This window comes from Silurus aristotelis (assembly GCF_946808225.1).
Source record: "Silurus aristotelis genome assembly, chromosome: 25".
Classification (NCBI taxonomy): domain Eukaryota; kingdom Metazoa; phylum Chordata; class Actinopteri; order Siluriformes; family Siluridae; genus Silurus; species Silurus aristotelis.
The window spans coordinates 8220046-8243636 of record NC_139598.1 but is presented as its reverse complement, the minus strand read 5'-3'; the positions used below and the strand labels follow the sequence as shown (position 1 = coordinate 8243636).

Below are 23591 nucleotides of genomic sequence, written 5' to 3'. Positions count from 1 at the left end.
GTGACATGTGAGAAACAAGGAAGTGCAGTAGTATAATGTCCCTAGACATGAGCCTGAGATGTCTATCTGATATGTTCTATGGAAAAAGTAAAAAAAAAAAAAATCTTGCTAATTTAAATTCAACACACATTCGGCATAAACATTTAGATTTTTAATAATTAAAAAAATTATGCACTTTGGCTTTAAATAAAGAATCAGTTGAAATTATGATTCAGCTCAAACGTTTACAGGCTAACATAAGGCATTGCTAAAAAGACTGCTTATAAATGAATAAATATAAAAATTGGTTGTCTACTTCATGGATAGTAAAGGCTACTGTAATATAGTCTGTATGCTGTGGAAAAGAGTGGAAAAGAAAGATTTTAAACAAAAAAGAAAGAACATACTTATAAAAACATTCCTAATTTTCTTTCATAGAGTTACACGTACAGTTCGTTCAATCGTGCTGTAATATTTATGAAATAACCCCTTATTCTGTGTAGTTTTAGCTTGTTCTCATTTATTTTACTGCCAGTCAATTTCATCAAGGCCAGAGACAAGATAAATGAGCTGAAAACTCTCAAGGAAACACATTGAGCTGGTCATATTTTTCTTGAGGTGACAACACTGGACTGCAGGGTGATTGTTTAGCCTGATTTACATGCTAGGTATGTTTCTGTGCTAAGCAATAATACGGTTTCTAATTTACTGCTCCTGTAGTAAAGCATGTCTACTTGTTTTTATTAATCTTTTTCTAGTTTGTCAATTAAGTTGATTAAGGAATATTTGAACAAAACAAATGTATTAGCATATATCACATCCTATATTATCTCGACCTGTATAGCATAATAAAAATGGTATATCGACATTCATTTCACATTAGTTCTCTTCAATTAATGCTTCATGTTCACTGTATAGCTACATGTGTCATGTGATTGTTCTACATAATGAACATCTTGCATTGTTGCTAAAAGCCTTGGCCATGGGAAATGCTCATGTGGGCTGAAACAAGTGTTAAAACATGTGCCAGCATCTCGTTCAATGCAGCAGAAACCACAAACGTCAGTCAGCTGTCAGGATTTTTTCCGTCAGTATTTAAAAATAGTCTGAGGCCGAGCTCCTCACACGGTATCGCATGTTAAAGGTCCGCTCAGCAATTTGTCAAATGCATAGATGTTGAAAGCCACTGTACATAACCGAAGATTAGAATTTATTTTTTGTTTTGTACAGGAAAAGAGCAAGTTGCCATGATTTCAGTCTTTTTTGTTTTTGTAACTTGGCCCCGCAGTACATGAGTGGAAGTGGTGTTATATGAGATGAAATTAATCAAACACATTTACTAACCTATCCTTCTTTAAAGGATCGCATTACACCCTAAATGGCACCCTGATTAAAACCAGATCTTCCCCAAATTTTGTCATGTTTAAATGCAATATATGTAATTATGAGTAACAATTTAACATATCGTTTGTGTTGACTTTGACAAGTATGCTGGTTATCACATAGCTACCCATCTACACCACCAGATTAGTTAATCTTCCACAGCAAAACAAGTTACAAAAAAATCCAGAAATACATCTGAAAATAATGATTCAACTATAGCAGTGCTGTGATTTGGTTTCACCAAGAAGCTAATTGAAAATTAAAGTATTTGTGTAATTCAATGATTACTTTTGATCACCTCAAATGAACATGATCGTTGCTGAAGGGATTATGGAGTTATTCATAACTCATTATAACTCATATGAACAAATATTATTAGTTATGCTTTTTGCATAAGAACTAGCTGTCCTTTTTTTTTGTTTTGTTTTTTTAAAGAACAGGCCCTGAGCAGCACAAGGTGACCCTGTGCTTTTGCATGTCTAAACAGTTTTACATGGATGAACAGAGCTGGAAATACTAAACACTTCTGTAAAAAAAAACAAAAAAAAAACTGATTCAAATGTTCTAGCAAAACAATAGGCAAATAACAGAAATAAAATAAAAATGTATTTAAAATAATATGACTTGCTTAGTTGTTATTCTTGTCAGCTTGTTGCCTGTTGCTCACAGTGACATTTTAAGTGCAGGCTGCTGTAAGAAAAAATTACGACTGTAATACAGGGGGAAAAAAGCGGGGGGAAAAAATGGAATGCATGTTTATCAGCTGTGAGTAATATGTGCCGGAGTCTCTTTGTTAATCGTTTAAGTGCAGTTTAGTTATGAACAGTGCAAGGTTAAATGACATTCCAAATACAGTATCGGTGTCAATAAAATTTTTTTTGCTAATTTAAGATAAGATATACCTTTATTCGTCCCACAGTGGGGAAATTTCTTGAGTTGCATTGAATTGTGTTTAACAGTTTAACCATTGGAAACAAGAAACCTTTACCCATTTAACCATTTAAAATTCGATGGTGGTCATTAAATACGAACTAGTGATGTAAAATAATCAGCAATTATTCCGTTCAACATACCATTCGACCAGTTCGTTTCAATATTTTACACAATATTACTGTATTCCAGCTGATGATCCTCTGTTGGCCAAGTGTTCTAAAGCAATGTGTGTCAAAATGCTGTCTCAGGAGACCCAGGGGTCCTGGATTCATAAACGGAGGATTTGTTATTTATTTGTTTATTTACTTTCAGTGATGGAAATCACTATTCCTTATTTTATGTCACAGTTTTTGTACTGTAAATGTGCATAATCTCTTCTTTGCAACTGCAAGTTACCAGCTAGCAATGAAACTCGTAGGGTAATTAGCCTCCAAGCATTAACAGACAAAAGAAGGTTCTTCTCTCAGTTAGTTTCAATTCTGGCCACCTTGATTTTTCCCACTGTCCCACACACACATCCCCCAGATCTTTTCCACATTTTCTTATGCTTTAGCTTGAACTGAAATTGTCATACATCTTCACAAAATAGCCCATAATACTGCAGTAGGGTACAAAACAAAATGATTGGCATCACATGTCACATTATATTAGTAAATATACCTGTTCTATAGTTTGTTGGAAAATATGTGTAACTAGGGTCATGAAGAGCCATAAAACAATGACAAAGTTCTTTGGAAAAGAATCAGTAAGCGTTTGGATTCTTTTTCAAAGATCATCCGGTGAACAACGACAGCTAAAGGAGGACTTTGAGTCAGTGTGAGGGCATTAGCATCCAAGAAGCCAATAGTTACTCTCAACATGGTGCTACCACCAACATGCTTTACTGGATGGTATTGCTTTTGGAAAGTTTGTGTTTAAGAAGACATTTTTGTCTCGTTTTTGTCTCATTTTAACTCTATGTTAATAGTTTGGAATATTTTATGTTTATTGAAACACACCTAGACTTGAGAGCTATTTGTTCCTTGTTCTTCTATGTTTCTCTGATCGGTAGCAATCTCTGGGACTGAAGCAAACAATTTTTATTTTCATTACAAGTCAACGTCTCTGTATTGGGTTTTATTTGCAGGGGGAGATCAGCTGCCACTCAGCTAGCCCAACTAAAGGATTTTTCAGCAGGAGTCCATTTAGCCGGCCCTCTAGTCCAATGTCTGCTCCTGCGAGGTCCAAAACCAGCCCAGGTTCACCAAGAACCATCTTCCCCTACCCCCTACATCAGGAATCACCATCTAAATCACCTCGCCGCCTCAGCTTTTCTGGAATCTTTCGCTCAGCCTCTAAGGACTCCTCATGTGCCTCCCTGTCCAATTCCTCGTCTTCCTCTCCTGTCAGTATTAAACTTTTCTCCCGTGCCAGGAAAGGTAGGTGTACTCCTACTTCTTTTAATATTTTTTATGGTGTTCTTTGATAAAATTAAAAAGCACATAAAAAACTATTTTTTTTCTACAACCCTAATTCAATAGTAAATAAAAAAAGTTGAGGAAATTACATTGAGGAAAGAAACAATTTTAAGAAAAAATAAGGTGACTTTAAATTTGATTGCCTCAACATGTCTCAAAGAGGTGGGATGGGGTAACAAAAGGCTGGAAAAATGTGTTACTAAAATGAAACAACTGGAGGAACATTTTGCAGGTAACAACAGGTCAGTAACATGATTGCGTATAAAAAAATAAAAAAATAAATAAAAAAGAGTATCTTAGAGAGGCAGAATCCCTCAGAAGAAAAGATGGGCTTCACCAATTTGCAAAAAATGCCCTTACAAATTGTGGAACAATTTCAGAATAATATTTCATAACACACACAATTGCAAAGACTGTAAATATATATTTATTTATTGTATATAATATCATCAAAAAATTCTGAGAATCTGGAAAAATCTCTATAACAAGGTCGAAAATCAATATTGGATGCCCATGTTCTTCAGGCCCTCAGGCGGCACTGCATTAAAAATGGAAAAAAAGAAATCACTGCATGGGTTCAAAATCACTTCCAGAAACTACTGTTTGTAAACCCAGTTTTCCATGTAACCCACAAATGCAGTTTAAAGCTCCTATAATGCAAAGAGGAAGCCATTTTCTCTGGGCCAAAGCTTGTTTAAAATAAACTGAGTCTAAGTGAAAAACTGTTCCGTGGTCAGACCAAACAAAATGTAAAATAATTTTTGGAAACCATGGACGTTGCATCCTCCGGACTAAAGAGGAGAGGGATCATATAGTTTGTTATCCGCACTCAGCTGAAAGCCTGCATCCCTGATGGTATGGTGGGTGCATTAATAATAGAATTGGCAGCCTGCACATCTGGAAAGGCACCATCAATGCTGAAAGGTTTTGCAGATTTTACAGCAACATATGCCATCCTGATTAATTTGATTACTGGTTTTGCTGTTAATATAATACATACAGGTGCATCTCAATTAATAAGAATGTTGTGGAAAAGTTCATTTATTTCAGTAATTCAACTTAAATTGTAAAAACACTTGTATTAAATAAATTCAATGCACACAGACTGAAATAGTTTAAGTCTTCGGTTCTTCTAATTGTGATAATTTTGGCTCACCAATTCAACTATTTAGTCTCAACAAATTAGAATATGGTGACATGACAATCATCTAATCAACTCAAAACACCAGCAAAGGTTTCCTGAGCCTTCAAGATGGTCTATCAGTTTGGTTCACTAGGCTACACAATCATGGGGAAGACTGCTGATCTGACAGTTGTCCAGAAGACACTAATTGACACCCTTCACAAGGAGGGGAAGCCACAAACATTCATTGCCAAAGAAGCTGCTGTTCACAGTGTGCTGTATCCAAGCATGTTAACAGAATGTTGAATGGAAGGAAAAAGCATGGAAGAAAAATATCAAACCTTTTGGACCGAAATTCTATGAAAACTTTTTTTTTCATAGAATTTCGGTCCAAAAAGTTTGATATTTTCCCTTTTATTTAAGAGTATCGTAAGAGATACCAAAATAAATTCTGTCATGTATACATTCTTGTGGTTTTCACAATATTTATATGTGAGCTTCACTGCATTCATATTATTAAATAATATTAAAAGTTAAAAAAGTAGGGACTATGAAAAGAAATCTAGATACAGGACAACAAATTTACTCTATAACTATGTATTTGTTAAAATATTTTATTATTTTATAATAACATTTGAATTATTTTGGGTAGAAAACACTTTAGTTTATAGGAAATTATACTAATGCTGTTTGAATCACAGAAGCATGTCCATTTCTCAGCATCTCTAGATACTGTTGTTTTTTTGCTGTTTTTTTTTACCCAAAATCACCATGAAGCTCGTGATTTGGATAATTATGTGTCATGCTGATTTAATTGGTGCATGGGTGTTTTTCATCACAGCAAGTTCCAGTAAATGAATTCTGTTACTCAGTGGTATGAACTTTCAGCAGAGTGATACCACCTGAAACCAGAGGACATTAAAACGGATGGCTGATATTAGCTTCTTTTCAGCACAGGAAATGCCTATAATTCTTGATGATATACTCGGGTGTACTTTGAGTTGAAGTGTAGCTTTTACAGTGAATAATATTTGGAGTGAATGACTTTGTCTTTATGTTAATCAAGGAACCAGACATGAGCATTTACCAAAAAGAGTTTACCATTCTTGATTGCCTCCTTTGTAGTGTTGCTAAACAGAGAATCCACAGAAATGGTAATCTATTTTCTTTAGCTAAACAAGACTGTAGCTGCTCTGTTATTTCTAGCAATTTTATAATTACATGATTATGCAATTAAGTGTCCATGAAAGCTCCAGTTGCCTTTATTTGTTTAGTCTACATGACAACTCCTTTGTTGCAAGCATTTCGGAAATTAAAGCATATTTTGGACACCATGATCATCTGAGTGAAGTGGCCTATACTTAGAAAAGGTGATAATTGAGGTATTGTCAGAGGTTGGAGTGTTCCCTCAGCAGTTGTTTCACTGTTAAACTGGTAAAGTGTGCATTTGTCCAGTTACAATGCAATATGCTCAGATACTGTTCTGAGACTGGAGCAGAATCCTACCATTTTCACTTATAAGGCATATAAGCTGAAAATATAGCTGAATTTTGAGTAAACAGGTTTTCTGTTCTTTTCAGGAAAACATAGACGTTCTTGTCACATGTACTGTGTACTACATAATAGAGGTCAACCGATGACCGTGAATTTTACCGATAGCTAGGTTGGATCGTACTCGCTGATAAGCGATTAATCAACCGATAGTTTTTCAAATGGATACTGAATGAAAAAAAAACAAACACTTCATGTAAAAAATAATACATATACTTTATTACAAAAAAATTATAATAAAAAAGTACTGATTAATGAAAATGTGCTAAATGACTTAAATATGAATGTATTCATTTTATTCATAAATATAATTATATAATCAATAAATTATAAATAATAAATATAATAGTGTTTTTTATGCACCATCTTAAAACAAACGGACGTGGCATCAGTGATTCACCTCTAGAGGCCGCTCTCGTAATGACACCAATCAACCATTGAGTCTATCAATTGGGAATCTTGTATTAATTGTATCTTGTATTAGAGCAGTTAAAATTTGGTGCTTTGAGTACAATTCTCTCATACTGACCACTGGATGTTCAACATGGCACCTCATTCCAAAGAAATCTCTGAGGATTTGACAATTAGAATTGTTGCTTTCCACAAAGATGGCCTACGCTATAAGAAGATCAGTAAGACCCTAAAACTGAGTTACAGTACAGTTGCCAGGGTCATAGAGAGGTTTTCCTCCAGAAGTCTGAGTTCTCGTGCTGTGCGTCAGGTGCAGAAGCTACTTTAAAAAAACAGACGCATGAGTGCTGCCAGCATTACTTTAGAGGTGACTGAAGCTGAAGGTCTGCTTTTCAGTACTCAGACCATACGCTGCACACTGCAACAAGTCTGTCTGCATGACTGTCAACCCAGAAGTAAACCTTTTCTGAAGCTGGCTTACAAGAAAGCCTGCAAACAGCTCGCTGAAGACAACCTGTCCAAGAGCATGAATTACTGTAAACATGTCCTGTGGTCTAACAAGACTAAGATAAACTTGTTTGGTTCAGATGGTGTTCAGCATGCGTGATGATGCCCTGGTGAGGAGTACCAAGAATTTTTGTCTTGCCTACAGTCAAGCATGGTGGTGGTGGTGGCATCATGGTCTGGGGCAGCATGAGTGTTTATGGTACTGGGAAGGTGCTGTTCCTTGGAGGAAACCTGGATTCCAACATGTAGTGTGACATTCTGAAGCAGAACATGATGCCCTCTTTTCAGAAACCGAGCTGAACAGCAGTTTTCCAACATAACAACCCCAAACACACTGCCAAGATGACAACTGTCCTGCTGAGGAAGCTGAAGTTAAAGATGATTGAGTGGCCAAGTATGTCTCCAGAATTGAACCCTCTGGGGCATCCTCAAGAGAAGGTTACCCATGTGTCGAACATGGAGGAGTGGAAGAGGATCCCAGCAACAACCTCTGCAGCTCTGGTGAATTCTGTACCCAGGAGGATTAAGGCAGTACTGAATAACAATGATGCTCACACAAAATATTCATACTTTGGACACAGTTTTGACATGCTGACTTGGGGTGTACTCACTTTTGTTGGCAGTTATTTAGACAATAATGGCTGTATGTTGACAGGACAGAAAATCTATACTGCTTTACAAGCTGCACATTGACTACTCCTAAATATATCCAAGTTTAATTTATGTGGTATTGTCCCTTGAGAAGATATAACAAAATTTTTGCTGAAAAGTGAGTGGTGTACTCACTTTTGTGAGATACCGTGTGTGTGTGTGTGTGTGTGTGTGTGTGTGTGTGTGTGTGTGTGTGTGTGTGTGTGTGTGTGTGTGTGTGTGTGTGTGTGTGTGTGTGTGTGTGTTAGTTAGTTAGTCAGTCTAGGATTCACTATTGTGTGCAGTTATAATTAGATAAAACTATACTGAATGTAGAGGTTGGAGCTGAACTGCAGGGTTGTAGTTTTAATAGTGTGGCTCAAACATGGTTTTGCATTAAGTCCAGCTCACTTGAATTACCCCTTAAAAAGTCTGCCTTTCAGCTCATGATGCCCCTGGTAATTGTTTCATTAGTTTCATTATGTTGCAGTAATTGGCACATTAGGGTACACACTTGCTCTCTAAAATGCACTCATACCTGTTTTTTTTCTTTTTGCTATAGCTGTTTGTGAGATATTTGGGATAAACAGGACCTGAGAGAATTTGGAAATTAATAGATGTTTGGCTCCACATAAATATCGCATGTGCGTTATAAAATATGCAGCATAAAACGTAGCTCATGCACATCTGTGTAAAATCATCAGCCGATCAGCTTTCTAATACTGAATCAATTCTGTGAGGGTACTCAGGATGTCTCAGCTCATCAAGTAGCTGTGTGGTGGATGAAGGTGTTTGTGTGTGGGCGAATAACAACCTCCCCACATGCTGCCTTCCCTGGATAGGAAACAAACATCCACACACACCCTTATGGCATTGCTCAACCCAGCTGGATCATTCCCAGCCTTTTAGGGGGCATACACTCTGCTTACAGCGAACCCAAAGCTATTAATTCTTCCTAAGGAAGAACAAAACAGGACAGGCTGTCTCCAGTCTCCGGAGGAAAAAAAACAAGATTAGGAAAGCTGAGTCGTTTTGCCAGTCCTTTTTTTTTTTTTTTTGGAGACTAGAGGCGGCAGGCTTAAGCCAATTATCTTAAAAAATACATTTTAGAAGATTTCAAGTGGCAGTAGAACAGATATTGTGTTTCTTGCATTACATATTACTTGCCCCGCTCATTAATTAATTACTCTGTTTAGAACAGGAAATGTAAGATGGAGCAAAATTACCAGTAGAACTACACACAAGTAGCAACAGGAAAAAACACTTCTGCTTTGGGCATTTTACCAGAGCCTGCTGCTGTGAGCTTTTTATATTTTGCTGACATGATTTGGCTCCACTTAAAGGAAGCAATCACTGCAGATCAATACATTTATTCTGACTAATCTGACTGATCATCCTTACCCAGTGCTGAAACACGCTTATCTTTTATGGGAGTGGTCTCTTTCACGATAATGACTGATTCCATGAATTATGACGGCTCACTGATGAGTATGAAAATGATCTAAATCTTGTGATATGGCCCTCAACACATCTCGACCCAACCGAACACGGATAAGAGGTTTAGGGTAGTGTGTTACTCTACTACCATCATCCAAGCACTAGCTGATGGAATAACTGTAGATTGATCTTTATTCTTGTTGTGTAGATTCTGAGACTTTTACTATATATGCTATGGGCAAGATTACATTTACGTTCCCCGTTTTTGGCTAATCTGCAACGTTCTTAATTCCTAGTTTATTGCTATTAATTCCCGTTAATTCTGATGTAAAGATCTTAAACATTTCTGGAATTTTGTAACCCTGGCTACAGCAGCAGACAACTTTTCATACAGGGGGTAATACCAGGAGATCAGCAGTTTACTCAGACCAGCCCTTCTGGTTCCAGCAACAATGATACAATAAAAAATATCAGCAGCAATATCATTCAGAAACACAAACACCAACTTTCCTTATGTTTGAGAATGCTATTGTTTTTCACTCACTGAAAGTTTCATCTTTTGCACATTTCTCTCTGCTGTCTTCACTGCACGCTCAACTGCATGTCTGATCGAACAGTGAGCATAGTAACTGTGTAGCGACCCGTGGCGCCGTAGGACCCAAACAGCTCTACTGAGCCCACCTTGATGTGCCTGATACAAATTTGGATTTATTAGAAAATAGCATTTGGCATATATTAATTTGATTATGTGAAAAGGCTTTACGGTCCGGCCGGGTGCATTTTGTGGTCCAGATTCGGACTGGAGTCTGCCAGTTGGCGACCCCTGTTGTAGGTGCTATGCAGTCACCTGAAAATGTCCTTGACAAGCTCAAAAAGCTGCTAACCTACTTTTGAACAGTCATGCAGAAGCCATATAATTATTATGTATTATCCCTGTATTGAAAATATTTGCATTTTAAGGTCTAACTATTTGGGCCACACTTGTTGTTTCTAAGGTCTGAAATTGCACATAAATACATTTTTATGCTGTGTCATCGTCTGTGTCTTACATCACAAGGAGGTGCAAGAGAGCTGAGAAGTGCTTTCTTTGTGACCATGCCTTGCAGGATAGATTCAGCCATGTGGGATCGAGTAATTGCTGCTCAGGCGTTGTGAAAGCACTGATGCTATGTCATTCTCTGATTTGAATGTCCAAAGCTTGCACAGGTCCAAAGAAGTGAGCTACAGTAAGGTCTGAGTGCACGAATACAAATGCTTTGCATTTTGCATTCCCTATCTGACATAAATCCCAGAGTTTCCTTTTTTGCATTATTGACAGTGTGTACTTGAGCTGGCACAGACAACACATGGTTGTAATGAGATGAGATTAGTTGGAGTGTCGCCTGAACACATGCCTCAGTTGAAGCGATTAGGGAAGAGCAGACTCTTCAGTGCGTTTTCATCATTTTTTAACCCCAGTCTGAAGCATGGATAAAAAAAAAAATAAATCTATTTTGTTGATGGTTTTTTCCAGTGGTGGAAAAAAGCAACCCATACTTTTTTATATTGTTTATTTAATTTATATTTATTATTCTTGGAGCTTGAATAGATTTAACTCGAGCCTCAATAGCTAAAAAGCAGGTGGGCATATTAATCATGTTAACTTGCAGCAAAATATGTAGGTAAAACTTTCAGCAATACAAATACAAAGGCACCAACAAATAGCCAGAGTTTACAAAAAATGATGTACACACCTACATGATACGTCTAATATTTTTAGTTAGATCATGTTCATGAAACAGTACAGAGAGGTCTGTAAAATGTATTTTACAGTTAAAGGAGTGATTTAGATCTTTAACCCTGTGATCCAGCAATGGATCAATGTAGCTCACTATCATAAGGATGTGCCAATCTTTTAAATTCATTTAGATGAATCCAGAAGAGATGAGATACTAGAGAAGATACTAGATTAAGGTTAAGGAAAACTATGTTTGAAAAGTCATATTAAATATTCGAATGTGTGAAAAACAATAATGTTTTTAAATTCTTTTTTTATTCAGTGACCATTCACTGTGTAATCACTGTGCTGGGTATGTCTATATTAGTTATTTCTGTTGAAACGTGTCATAAATAAGCCAAAGTAACTTAGTGACGCGTCAGTGAGCAGAAGACGTTTCATTAATAAACATGTTTGCCATCGGTGTTTCCTGTTTTTTCCTCATATCCTCTGTGGGCCTAAAAATCCTAGGAATAAGCTTATTTGCCCTTTCCTGTTTCCTTTTATTTATATATATATATATATATATATATATATATATATATATATATATATATATATATATATATATATATATATATACACACACACACACTATTTTTTACTTCCCTGCTTTTTTGTTCATTTCATCCTTTTTTTCTTTTATTTATTTATTTATTTATTTATTTATTTATTATTATTATTTTTTATTTCTTAAAAGGACAAAGAAATCAAAAAAGGGGAAAGTACTTGTTTGCATGTTCTTGGGTTAATCAAGCCCACAGGGCCACCAAGTGGCCAGAATCTGTGTGAGAAGTTTCCTATTACCATCCAAAACGTTGTTTTTGTTTTTTCAAAAATATCATGCGTAGCCATAATTGAAGTAAATAGTTTATAAAGGTGATTTGATCTGCACTTTATTTTCAAATAATTGTAGCTGTAAGAGACAGAGCTTATGCATTTACAAGTTTCCTGGTAGTCTATAAGCTAATATACCCTGTACTCTCACCTCCATGGCCTGGGTTCAAGTACTGGGCAGGAAACCATCCCAGCTACTGTGAGGCCTAGTGTCAGAAAGGGCATCTGGAATAATACCTTTGCCAAATCAAATATTTGGTGGTAAATATAACGTTTTAATTTTTAGGCCACTAGAGGGAAATAAAGTACACAAAACTTCAAAAGACACGCGACATTTAAGACACAGAAGGAGGTCTTAAAGCAAATCTGTTACATAAATGACCATAGAAACAACAAATCACACAAAATCATTATTTAGACTTGAATATGAAAAGGGATTATTGGATGAGGTGGTTGAATTTTGTGGTAAGGTTTAGCTGGTAATTTGGTTTCTAATCCAGTTTTAGAAAGAAAAGAAAAAATGTAGTTAAAAAAATAGTTCATCCTGCCTATACTCGATTTCCATTCATTTTATTACAGTTACAATAAACTTAGATTAAACATAGAATTCATTTTTATTCAGGAATTCATTTTCACCTGACAGATGAAGGAAATGACAGAAAAAATTTTTGAAGTTTTTTTCTTAACACATTTTTTTGTGCTTTTATTATGATGAAATCATTGAGACATTTTTTGAAAAAGACGAAAGCATTAAAGTGACATTTTTGTTTTATTGCCTTCCTTTTCCCCACTGTTTCCATAATAGTATTATACACTGCTCAGTTTTCTTTCATGGGTATTTTTTTAGTAACCTTCTCAGTTCATCTGCTGCAGTGTGTGTGTGTGTGTGTGTGTGTGTGTGTGTGTGTGTGTGTGTGTGTGTGTGTGTCAGTCAGATAGACAGGAGTGTGTGGGCATGATAGAATTTTTATGTTACAGCAGTACAACTTACACACAGTAACCCATGAGTGTGTGTGTGTGTGTGTGTGTGTGTGTGTGTGTGTGTGTGTGTGTGTGTGTGTGTGTGTGTGTGTGTGTGTGTGTGTGTGTGTGTGTGTGTGTGTGTGTGTGGTTTTCAGCGCACATGCCTATGTAAGAGAAAGAAGGTAAATGGATTTATTACCTGTAACTTTTGACAATGTCTGATCTCTAGAAGCTTGTGAGCCTTTCCACTTACAGTCCTGGTTACCCAGCAATAGCTAAATAAACAGCTGATTGGAAAACGTTAGCAGTCATGCAGTTACTTTCAGAACCAAGGGTCTGTCTCTGTAGCATGACTGTCACACTCAACACTCAGGCCAGACTTACCCTTTGTCATATGTTCCTTTCACATGCCCACGTTCGGAAAAAACTAATGTCTGTGCTTCTTTCCATTTATAAATGTTTTGTATAAGTATGTACATACAGTGTATGAATTTGTAATAGCATAATTTCTGGAGGTTTTGTGTTCTGAATTTATGAAGAGTGTTTGAACTAATTCAGTGCCAAAGTTACATAAGCCAGTCTAACTAACATAAGTATGAGGCAGATGGCCTTTAGCTAATATTAGCCCTTCTGGTGTGTGTTCCACTTCACATAGAGAAAAAGATAAGGCCACTCACCACTCATCTGCCCCTGCTAAAATATGGAAAACCTCTCAAAGACCTCACACACACACAGCTCCCCTGGGAAGTGCATGTTTGGACATTTTTTAAGACCCACCCAAATGGCACGTAGGTTCCTGAGAATGATAAGACATCAGATTCTATTTGATTCTGAGGAGGAAAAAAATCTGAACTAACTCTCATTTACCAGGTTAAGCTATGATCAGTACAAAGACTGTAACGCTTACTTTGGGCTTCTGTTTTGAGGCAGCTTATTTGATGCAGCATCTGCTTAGCATAACTTTTATATCTAAGAAAAAGACAGTATTAGCCTAACATCATGCCATGCATTCTTGCACTAGGCTAGACCTTATCAGGGAATGCTGTGTCCATAGACATCAACAGAGACACTAAGGACAGGCGTGTTTGACAAATGTAACTCATAAAAAATGCACATCTTATCTTTGTGTTTGTGTTCTCATGCAGGCTTTATTTGCGATTTCTGAGGTGAACTATGTTTCAGTGCATGCTCAACAGTCAAAATAACGCATTTTTTTACAGCATAAAATGTGTCAAATATGATTTTCATCACCGAACATATATGTAAAATGCATGGTTGTATGTTTTATCCAGTGGGCAACAAACATGACCACTCACCCACTATCAGTTCTGATATTCCCCCCTAATCTTAAAAAGAAGTCCTGTGTGGGTAAACTGCAAAAAAAAAAAAAAAAAAAAAAAGGTTAAGTGCATCTCATTGTGAAAATTTACACTTTTTTAAATATTAATACATATTTAAATATGGATATGAATAATCTTTTTATTAATATTTAAACTCATTAACATCTGTACATCTACACTTTCATGCTATTATCATTGTCAGCAGTGCACTGTATAAAATCGTGTATATTGGCCAGCAATTAAATAAAAATTTATTTGAATAACGCTTTTAACATTAGCCATTGTCACAAAATAATCATCAATCAACCAATCATTTTCTCCCGCTTATCCGTAATTCGAGTCTAAGCAGGCCCACGCCTTCGACTGCTGCCCAATCCTCACAGCACCGTCCCTTACGGTCCCTCCTGCAGGTGGTGAGCCCACGGGAAGGCGGCCCTCCACTCCCCCTGTCACAAAATACAGTCTACCAAATTACAAGCCAAAAGCTCCCCGAGATGACAGCAGCTGCCAATAACTTGCACATCAACCATCATAATGGGGGAATATATGATGTTGATTTCAACTGGGGCATGAATGTCAGCACTAGCTGGAGCTGGTGTAATGGTATAAGGAATGTTTTCTTTGCACACTTGAGGCTTGTTAGTACCAATCAATCATTACTTACATGCCACATCCTATTTGAGTATTGTTGCTGACCATGTTCATCCCTTAATGGACAGAATTTCATTCTAATAGAAATTTCTAGCATGGTCACAAAGTAAACTTGGTATGTGAACATGGCAATGACTTCAGTGTTCTTCAAAGGTCTTTCCCAACTCACAAGATCTGAATCTATTGGAATGCCTTTGGGATGTGACAGGAATTGCATGATGCAATCATGTCAACTTTGACAACTAAAGAGTTCCATGAACTCATGTTCTGTATTGTTGAGTGTTCTGTATTGTTGAAAGATTTATGATCAAACTTTTGATGTCTCCCAAATGAGGATGGGTTCCCCTTTTGAGTCTGGTTTCTCTCAAGGTTTCTTCCTCATCTATCTAAGGAAGTTTTTCCTTGCCACAGGGATAAATGCACACTATTCACCTTGACTGTTGATTTCTGTAAAGCTGTTTTGAGACGATGTCTGTTGTAAAAAGCGCTATAGAAATAAACTTGACTTGACTTAAACAATTCAGGCAGTTTTGAGTGCAAAGAGAGGCCATACCCAGGAATGGTATACATTTGTAACCTTAAAAAAAGTGCTGTGTGTATAAATCATATTCACAAGCTGTGTTTTAGATAATAATAATAAGCCTTGCCTCTGCTTGTTTCATGTATACATCATGTTGCATATCCTTTGTTTTTTTTTTTACCTCTATTAATAAAGTTCATTTTGTCCAGAGCACTCTTTGAAGCATTAATAACACTTAATGAAAGGTGGGACAACAGACTGTATCTGGCCACGGCCCAGCAGGACAAAGTGACCTTCAGTATGGAACAATGCAGCTCTTAGATTTCCTTGTTCTTGGCATATCTCCCTCCCAAATGAAAGTTGTGCTTGGTGCTGGAAATAGAGACAAACAAAATGAAGCACAGGAACAGGCTTTGAACTCATAAGAAACAGGTGAACTGGAGCATCGGCATTCTAGGGCCTGACTTTGGTAAATATTTAACAATAAGGGAAAAAGCAGGGGTAATTAGACCATGCCAGTACCAAAACTGCTTATACAAGAGTCTATCTTTCTGGTGCAGTGGGAGTCTCTGCAATTGTTGGATAGTTTTGAATTAAGTTCATGGTGCGAGGCCATTATCTATATTTAATAGCTGCCTTTAAAAACTAGCTTTTCAGGGGGGTTGAAAGTTATTAATATTGGTCAAAATAAATTAGCCAAAGGGATTAGTTTCAATTTTATTTACCTTCCTGAAGTCAACTGTACTGTATTTACCAGTTATGCCAAAACCTACCTAACACTACAGCAAGAAACAAAATGCATGTCAAATTGGTTTTGATTGTGAAAACTACTGTATTCATGTAATGTATTGGTTGTTACCCTAATGTATTCACCTGTACTGTGTCTCACCTAGGTTACTTTGGTTATTTCTTCCCTTTTCTTTTAATGCTTTTGTGTTAATGAGTACAAATCGTTCACATGTTCGCTGCCTACCCTGTTGTTTGTCATTTATAATATGCTCTAGTTGTGAACCTTGCCTCTTTGTATCTTAATTTGGTTTATCCTGCTGTTACGATATTGCATGTGTTCAGACCTAGCGATGAACTTGGACAATGAATCACAATTAATAAAATACATACTGACTTGATGCAATTGCTTTATGCTTCACTTTCCAATGGTAGTTTAGTCTTAGGGCTAGGTCTAGTTTGTAACATTTGCTTTATATGCCTGTGTAAATTATTTGATATACACAGGTTTGGCTGTGGAAAAACATAGCCAAGTGCAACATGAAAAGTACAAAAGTTTCCATGTTTACTGGAATATGTGTTTAAAAGAGTCCTTGATTATCTGGAAATTAGCAACAAATGTTATAATTCAGGGAAACTAGTGTGTATTGTGTAGTGCTGGTAGTGGGGTGATGTAGAGTCATTACAGAAGCCCAATTCCAGGGGATCAAACAAATATCATTATAGCAGTGTTAACTTCAGACTCTTGAAGTGGACTTTTTTTGTGGTAGCATTAGACTTCTGATCAGAAGGATACAATTTAGAAGCATATAAAATAACATACCACCAAGACACTGCTTTGGGCCCTTAAGCAAGGTCCCTAACCCAGTTAAATGGGGTATAGACTACTTCTAAATTATAATATCTTGGCTTTAAGAGCAAAGGAGTATGTGTAATTGTTTTGTCACCACCAAATTTGAAAAAAGGCATATTCATTTCTCAGAACAGGATAAAATTTGGTTATTCTTATGTGTTTTAAGAAACAAAAAGCTTAAGAGTAACCTTGCAGGTTAAGGATTTAAAATTGACCATATCCTCTCTTTCTAGCTCTGTGCTTAATGCCCTACATGTATTACTATTTCTGTTCTATTGGGCTCTCCATTTCCAAACCCACGTTACTGGTACTCCAGTCTCTCTGCACCAGAAAGTTTACATCATGCTGGCATTTTTCTTAATCATTGCCTTCCTGAACATGTTTGCTGGGCACTTCTGCCTCTTTTGACCCTGTCTTTTAGAAAGTTCCAAATAAGACAATCTTGGACTTGCAGCCTAATGCTGTAAAGGCTTCCCAAATTTAGCAATAAGGTGAATGAAATTGAGCAAATGTAAAAAAAAAAAAAAAAAAAAAAAAAAAAAAAAGATGCACATACATATGCACATACTTGCACAAAACAATAATAAATACGGTTTGTTTTTGACTTGTCCTCATATTTCTGCATTTGTTTTAAACATGCAGGCATTCCTCCATTGAAGAAAACAGCTACTGAGGCACTGCACATGAATAATACAACACATAAATAATGCAGCAACCATCTAAAAAGTTAATGCCATTCACAAGCCTTCCCGTAGCTTGAATTTGCTAGGTTGTAGCTATAAGTAGCTATACACTGACTTTATGATCATTCAGCAATAATAGGAGCAGATAGTTGTTATAATAAAAATTATAAATAATTATAAAAATTGAATTGCAGCAAACAGTAATGGCCTTCCAGGATGCCTTTGGTATCATTAAGCTGTGCAAAACATTGTTTTAGTTTTTTTGTCCTACATGAAAACACATTAAAATATTTGAAAATTACTGACTACAAGATTGCTGAAAAAACTAAAAGCTGTGTGTGGCCTGGTTTCTAGTTGGTGCATGTTTTAGTTGCCAAGAAGTAATGTGTGGTGTCCATAGATTTTGAGGGGCTTTTTTAATTATATGTACCACCAAATGTATAGACATATTTAAGTATGATTTAATAACAGTCCAAACTCTATATGTGTTTTGCAGGGATATTTGTATACCATAATTACGACTTTTAATTTCATACTCTTGTGTTTAGTACTTCATGAAGCTGTCTAGGAAAGCGGTTTAATCAATGCAACGTAATATGACACACACACACTGTTTCTGTTGTAGTTTTTAATAAATGCAGTTATGCAACTAAAATTTTTTTTTTTTTTTAAACGGGTATTGGATAAAATATTGGATATTCCTTTCCATTTATTCCCCTGTAATACACACACACACACACACACACACACACACACACACACACACACACACACACACACACACACACACACAGTACTTAGATGAAGTGTTCCAAAGTGGGAGGAAAGCTGCCTTGTAACCAATCACTGACAAAGGCTCTTTGAGTGTGTGTCGGTTTCCTTTTACAGTGTCTCTGCAACTTGGGCTATTTTAAAGACACACACACAGCTGCACCTGACAATCTGCTGAAGGAAGGTCAGCTCTGAGGCCAATAATCCCAAATTGTAAAAAAGTGAACTAGAGGAAGATAGGCACCCAGAGGAAAAGAGTGTAATATCCAGAAATACTGACTGGCTGTTCTTTTCTTCAAGAGGGCTCAGAAAGTTCTCTCCCACTAGGATTAGATCTTGGCTGCAAGCCCACAAGCCTGAAACAGTGCGTTGCAATTGTAATTCTCATTTGCTTTGCCATCTGGAAGAGAGAGTCCTATAATTGCTATTAGCATCAGTGAAGAAGTTGGCAGGCAGATCCTGATGCTGCCTATGTGAAGCTGCTGGTTGTGAGGTGTCTTGCTGTATATTCTGAATGGGATGTGGTTAGTGAATTGGAACGTCACGGTCAGGCTGCTCTGAGCTGTTCAACTGCTCATGCTCCTGAGTAGGCCAGGTATGCTCACCTCTGCCTCGCTCAGGCACTCGGCATTTCTCGGACAGCCATGAAGAGATTCAGCAGCTTGAGAGGAAGCAAGAAGCGCAAGGAGCATGAGGACAAGACTGGGAGAAGCCAGTCAGAACCCCATGGCCTCCTGGGAACAAGTAAGACTGCAGTTTGTGTAACTCTGTAGCCATGCCAAGTCAAATGTACAATATTTACGTTTTTTAATTGCTCTGAAAAATTTGTATTTAAGAGCAATGTAATTTTTTTTTTCTCCGCACTTTTAAACCCACTGAGCAGAAAAAAAACAGATGTTTGCTCAGTGTTATTGGATTGTCTAGATTAAGTGGGGAAATTTTTTTTATATTTTTTTAAAGATATTGCAAATATCTATGAAGAGGAGTTAGACTAATAATGACTGTGGTAAGAGTAGTAAAGAAAATGTGTGCATTTATTTGGAAAGAGGTGTCTAATAAGTGCCTTGTATAAAGTGCTTTTAAAATGTCTAGTCCTGCTTGTGTTGTTCACAATCTTGTTTTTGGTGTTTGTATGCTTCACTAGTAACAACATATCAACCATATCCTTTACTAAAGGAATCAAATTCTGTATGGTACGTAATTGTGGCAGATTGCAAATCTAAGGTTTCCTTGGATTCTAGAGAGTTCTGTGAAGTTATTGAGTGTTCCTAAGGAACAAATTACTGTTGGCCTATAATTCTATTAACAGAATGCTCTTGACACAATGCTGCATAAAAAGCCTGTAGAGTAGGTTAAAGCAAGTATGAATCTGTGCAAATGAATCTGGTGAACATGGCTTTCAATTTCCCTATGATAAAACCAAAGAAGAAAAGCACCCCAGCAAACAGAAAATGGCAGCTTGTTTCCCTGATCATCATACCTAGCACTATGTCTATTGAACACATAATCATTTTTAAATTCAGTTTGTTAAACATAAAACATTTTACAATGTCATTGGCAAGTTAGATGCAGAATATACACTATATGGCCAAAGGTCTGTGGCCCTCACACCTAGATTTAATTTGCCTGTTGGTGTTATAATAACCTTCACTCTTCTGGTAATGCTTTCCACTGCATTTTGTAGCCTGGCTATAGAGATTTGTGTTCATTCAGTGGCAAGACTGTGGGATTAGTGAGGGCAAGGCATTGGTGATGGGAGAGGTGGCCTGGTGTTCAGTGGATTTGAACTCAGATCTCTGTGCCTTATTTAAGATCTTCTATACCAGTCTTTGCAAACCATACATTGGAAGCATGGACTTTTTTTTTTTTTACAAGGCATTGTCATGCTAGTAATCTTAATTTAAGTCAACTGTAAATCAAAAATTCTAGATCAGTTATGTCCCAGCATCATCATTATCTATTTCTTCTTCTATTAGCTGCACCCATTAGGGGTCGCCACAGCGGATTATCCGTCTCCATACTACTCTGTCCTCTACATCTGCCTCGTTCAAATCAACTACCTGCATGTCTTCCCTCACCACATCCATTAACCTCCTCCTTGGCCTTCCTCTTTTTCTCCTTCCTGGTGGCTCCATCCTTAGCATTCTCCTACCGATATACCACATGTTTCGCCTCTGCACAGGCTCAACCAGCTCAATCATGCCTTTTTCACTTTGTCCGCAAAACATCCTACATGTGGTGTCCCTCTAATAAACTTGTTTCTAATCCTGTCCATCCTCGTCACTCCTAATGAAAATCTCAGCATCTTCAGCACTGCCACCTCCAGCTCCTTCCCATGTCTTCCCATACAACACCTGCGATGTTGTATGGTTTAGAGACAGTGGCATTGAGAACAATGCCACTGTCTCTAAACCATACAACATCGCAGGTCTCACCACAGTCCTATAAACTTTCCCTTTCACTCTTGCATATACCCTTCTATCACAAATCCCTCCTGCCACTCTTCTTCACACACTCCACCCTGTCTACACTCTTTTCTTCACATTTCTATCTCTCCATTACTTTGCACCGTTGACCCCAGGTACCTAAACTCATCCACTTTCACCACCTTTTTTTCCTGCAACCGCAGCACTACACTGCCCTCCCTCTCATTCACATTACTCCTTCTGACTTTCATTTCTCTTCTCTCCAGCATGTACCTCCACCTCTCCAGGCTCTGCTCAACCTGCTCCCTACTCTCCCTACAAATCACAGTATCATCTGCAAACATCATAGTTCACATAGAGACTCCTGCCTGACCCCGTCCGTAAACCCGTACATCACCACTGCAAACAGGAAAGGGCTTAGAGCCGACCTCAATCCAACCTCCACCATGAACCAGTCTGTTGTTCCTACTGCACACTTTACTGCTGTCACACTATCCTAATACATGTCCTGCACCACCCTCACATACTTTTTTGATACACCTGACTTCCTCATACAATACCACAACTCCTCTCATGGCACCTTGTCGTACGCTTTCTCTAAATTCACAAACACACAATGCAACTCCTTCCACCATCTTATTATTTTTTCAGTCCTCACTCTTCTTTACTTATTCACCTCCAACGCCATTCTACAGACCACCATCCGATGTGCCTAGCTACACTGTCCCCTGCCAACACCTTACATTGTTCAAACTCTTTCAGGTTGCATCTCCTGCATAAAATTTAGTCCACCTGTGTGCAGCTTCCTCCACTCTCAAACATCACCTCATGATCCTCCTTCTTCTAAAATAAGTATTTTTCTACTGCTATTTCCATCCTTCTAGCAAAATCTACCACCATCAAAATCTCATCACCTCTGTTCCCTTCACCATGCCCAATAAAGTCTGCCCCAATCACCAATTTTTAATTCCTAGGTACACCTCCACTCTCCTCCGCTTCTCCTTTACCTGCTGTATCTGTAGACGTCTTCCTCCTCTCCTTCTCCTTCAGCCAACAGTAGCCCAATTTCCACTGGTACCCTGTTAGCTAACAATACCTGTGGCGGTCGATGGTAACTCGGGCCTCGACCGATCCGAGCCCTTCCTAATGCAACCCTTCCCATTTATATGGGCTTGGGACCGGCACCAAGAGTGCACTGGCTTGTGCAACCCTAATAACTGTGTTAGTTATGCTCCAAAATGATGTGTGGAAAAAACGAGTTCCATGAAGACATAGTTTTGCCAAGTCTGGTGTGGACAAACTTGAGTAAGGTGTCCACAAACATTTGGCCATGTAGTGCATCAGGAAAAGGTTAAATTCCAAACTGTCTTCTTTATAGCTATGTCCTCTCTGCTTTCATTCACTAAATCATTATAAACTGCTATCAGGGTGCTATGAGAAAGTCAGCTATTGCAGCACGAGTGCTATTGATTCACCAATTCATACACCAATTTTTAACCTAAGATGCTTATTTTCTTTTTATCACTTTTGAAAAATTGGTTTTATTTTGTATATCTAAAAAATAAAAAGCCTTAGCAGCATTTTTTCTTTTTTCAATAAGCCTCAGTGTAAACTGCTTCTGTTTTTAGTTTTCTGTTTCATATATTATATATCTGTGTGTGTATCTGTGTGTGTGTGTGTGTGTGTGTGTGTGTGTGTGTGTGTGTGTGTGTATGTGTGTGTGCATATATATATATATATATATATATATATATATATATATATATATATATATATATATATATATATATATATATAATACTGTCTTCTTACTAACTTGGCTGTCTTCATCCTTTCTCTTCCCTTGTTGGGTTTATCACCATAAACAAATGAGTCATCGTATGAGTCAGCAAATCTGGCACACAGAATTATAATCTGTTTATATCAGAAATTATGCATGTCCCTTTTTTGTTGTTGTTCCCTTATCATTTTAACTGACCTTCATTTTACCCTCCTTCAGAGACTTTCTATTAACCTTTATGCTAATAGCCTATTCTGCATCATTTTATCCTGACTAATTTACACAGAAAAACTGATCCTGCAACTTTCAGTTTTGAACTTCTTGAACAGTTTTGTGTATTATAGCTTCTGTGGAATCTAGCTATAACCCTTACACTTGTAATGCACCAAAACATAAACAAGTATGTCAAAATGCTTAAGGTGTGCATCATACAGTAAACTGCTATAAAAAATACTTTCTTTAATGATAGCAATGGCATCATAATAGTGGTGGACTGGAGAACAGGTACAATATGAATTGTTACATTTGTAGAGAATTTGTCAGTTCCAATAGTATTCATACATAAGGGGCTAAATATGAAGAGAAGAGATAAGAAATGTAATTCATCATTTAACCTGAGTTTGTTAAATAATATTAATATTTATTATGTATATATATATATATATATATATATATATATATATATATATATATATATATATATATATATATATATATATATGTATGTATATATATATTTATAAAATATAAATTGGGTTTTACATTTTCAGTTGCATTACAAATCTAAACAAAGTTAAGACGATTTAGCAAAAAAAAAAAAAGTTCTATCAGTACAGAACACACACCCCACAAAATGCCATAACTGGACTATGTG

The 23591-nt window shown here is 37.0% G+C and overlaps 1 protein-coding gene across 4 annotated transcripts in view; it reads left to right on the top strand.

Annotated features, from left to right (window-relative positions):
- Positions 1–23591, top strand: part of prkag2a (protein kinase, AMP-activated, gamma 2 non-catalytic subunit a) — a 93231-nt gene that overhangs the window by 11623 nt on the left and 58017 nt on the right. For 3 of the 4 annotated variants that reach the window (XR_014531575.1, XM_083529957.1, XM_083529958.1), the window contains exon 3: positions 3422–3713. Coding sequence is in view for 3 of the 4 variants with exons in the window: in XM_083529957.1 (XP_083386083.1) it covers positions 3422–3713 (292 nt within the window). In the remaining variant the exon portion in view is untranslated. Of the gene's footprint in view, positions 1–3421; positions 3714–18654; positions 19256–23591 lie in introns of those variants that run through there. The other variant, XM_083529959.1, reaches the window with a different exon arrangement.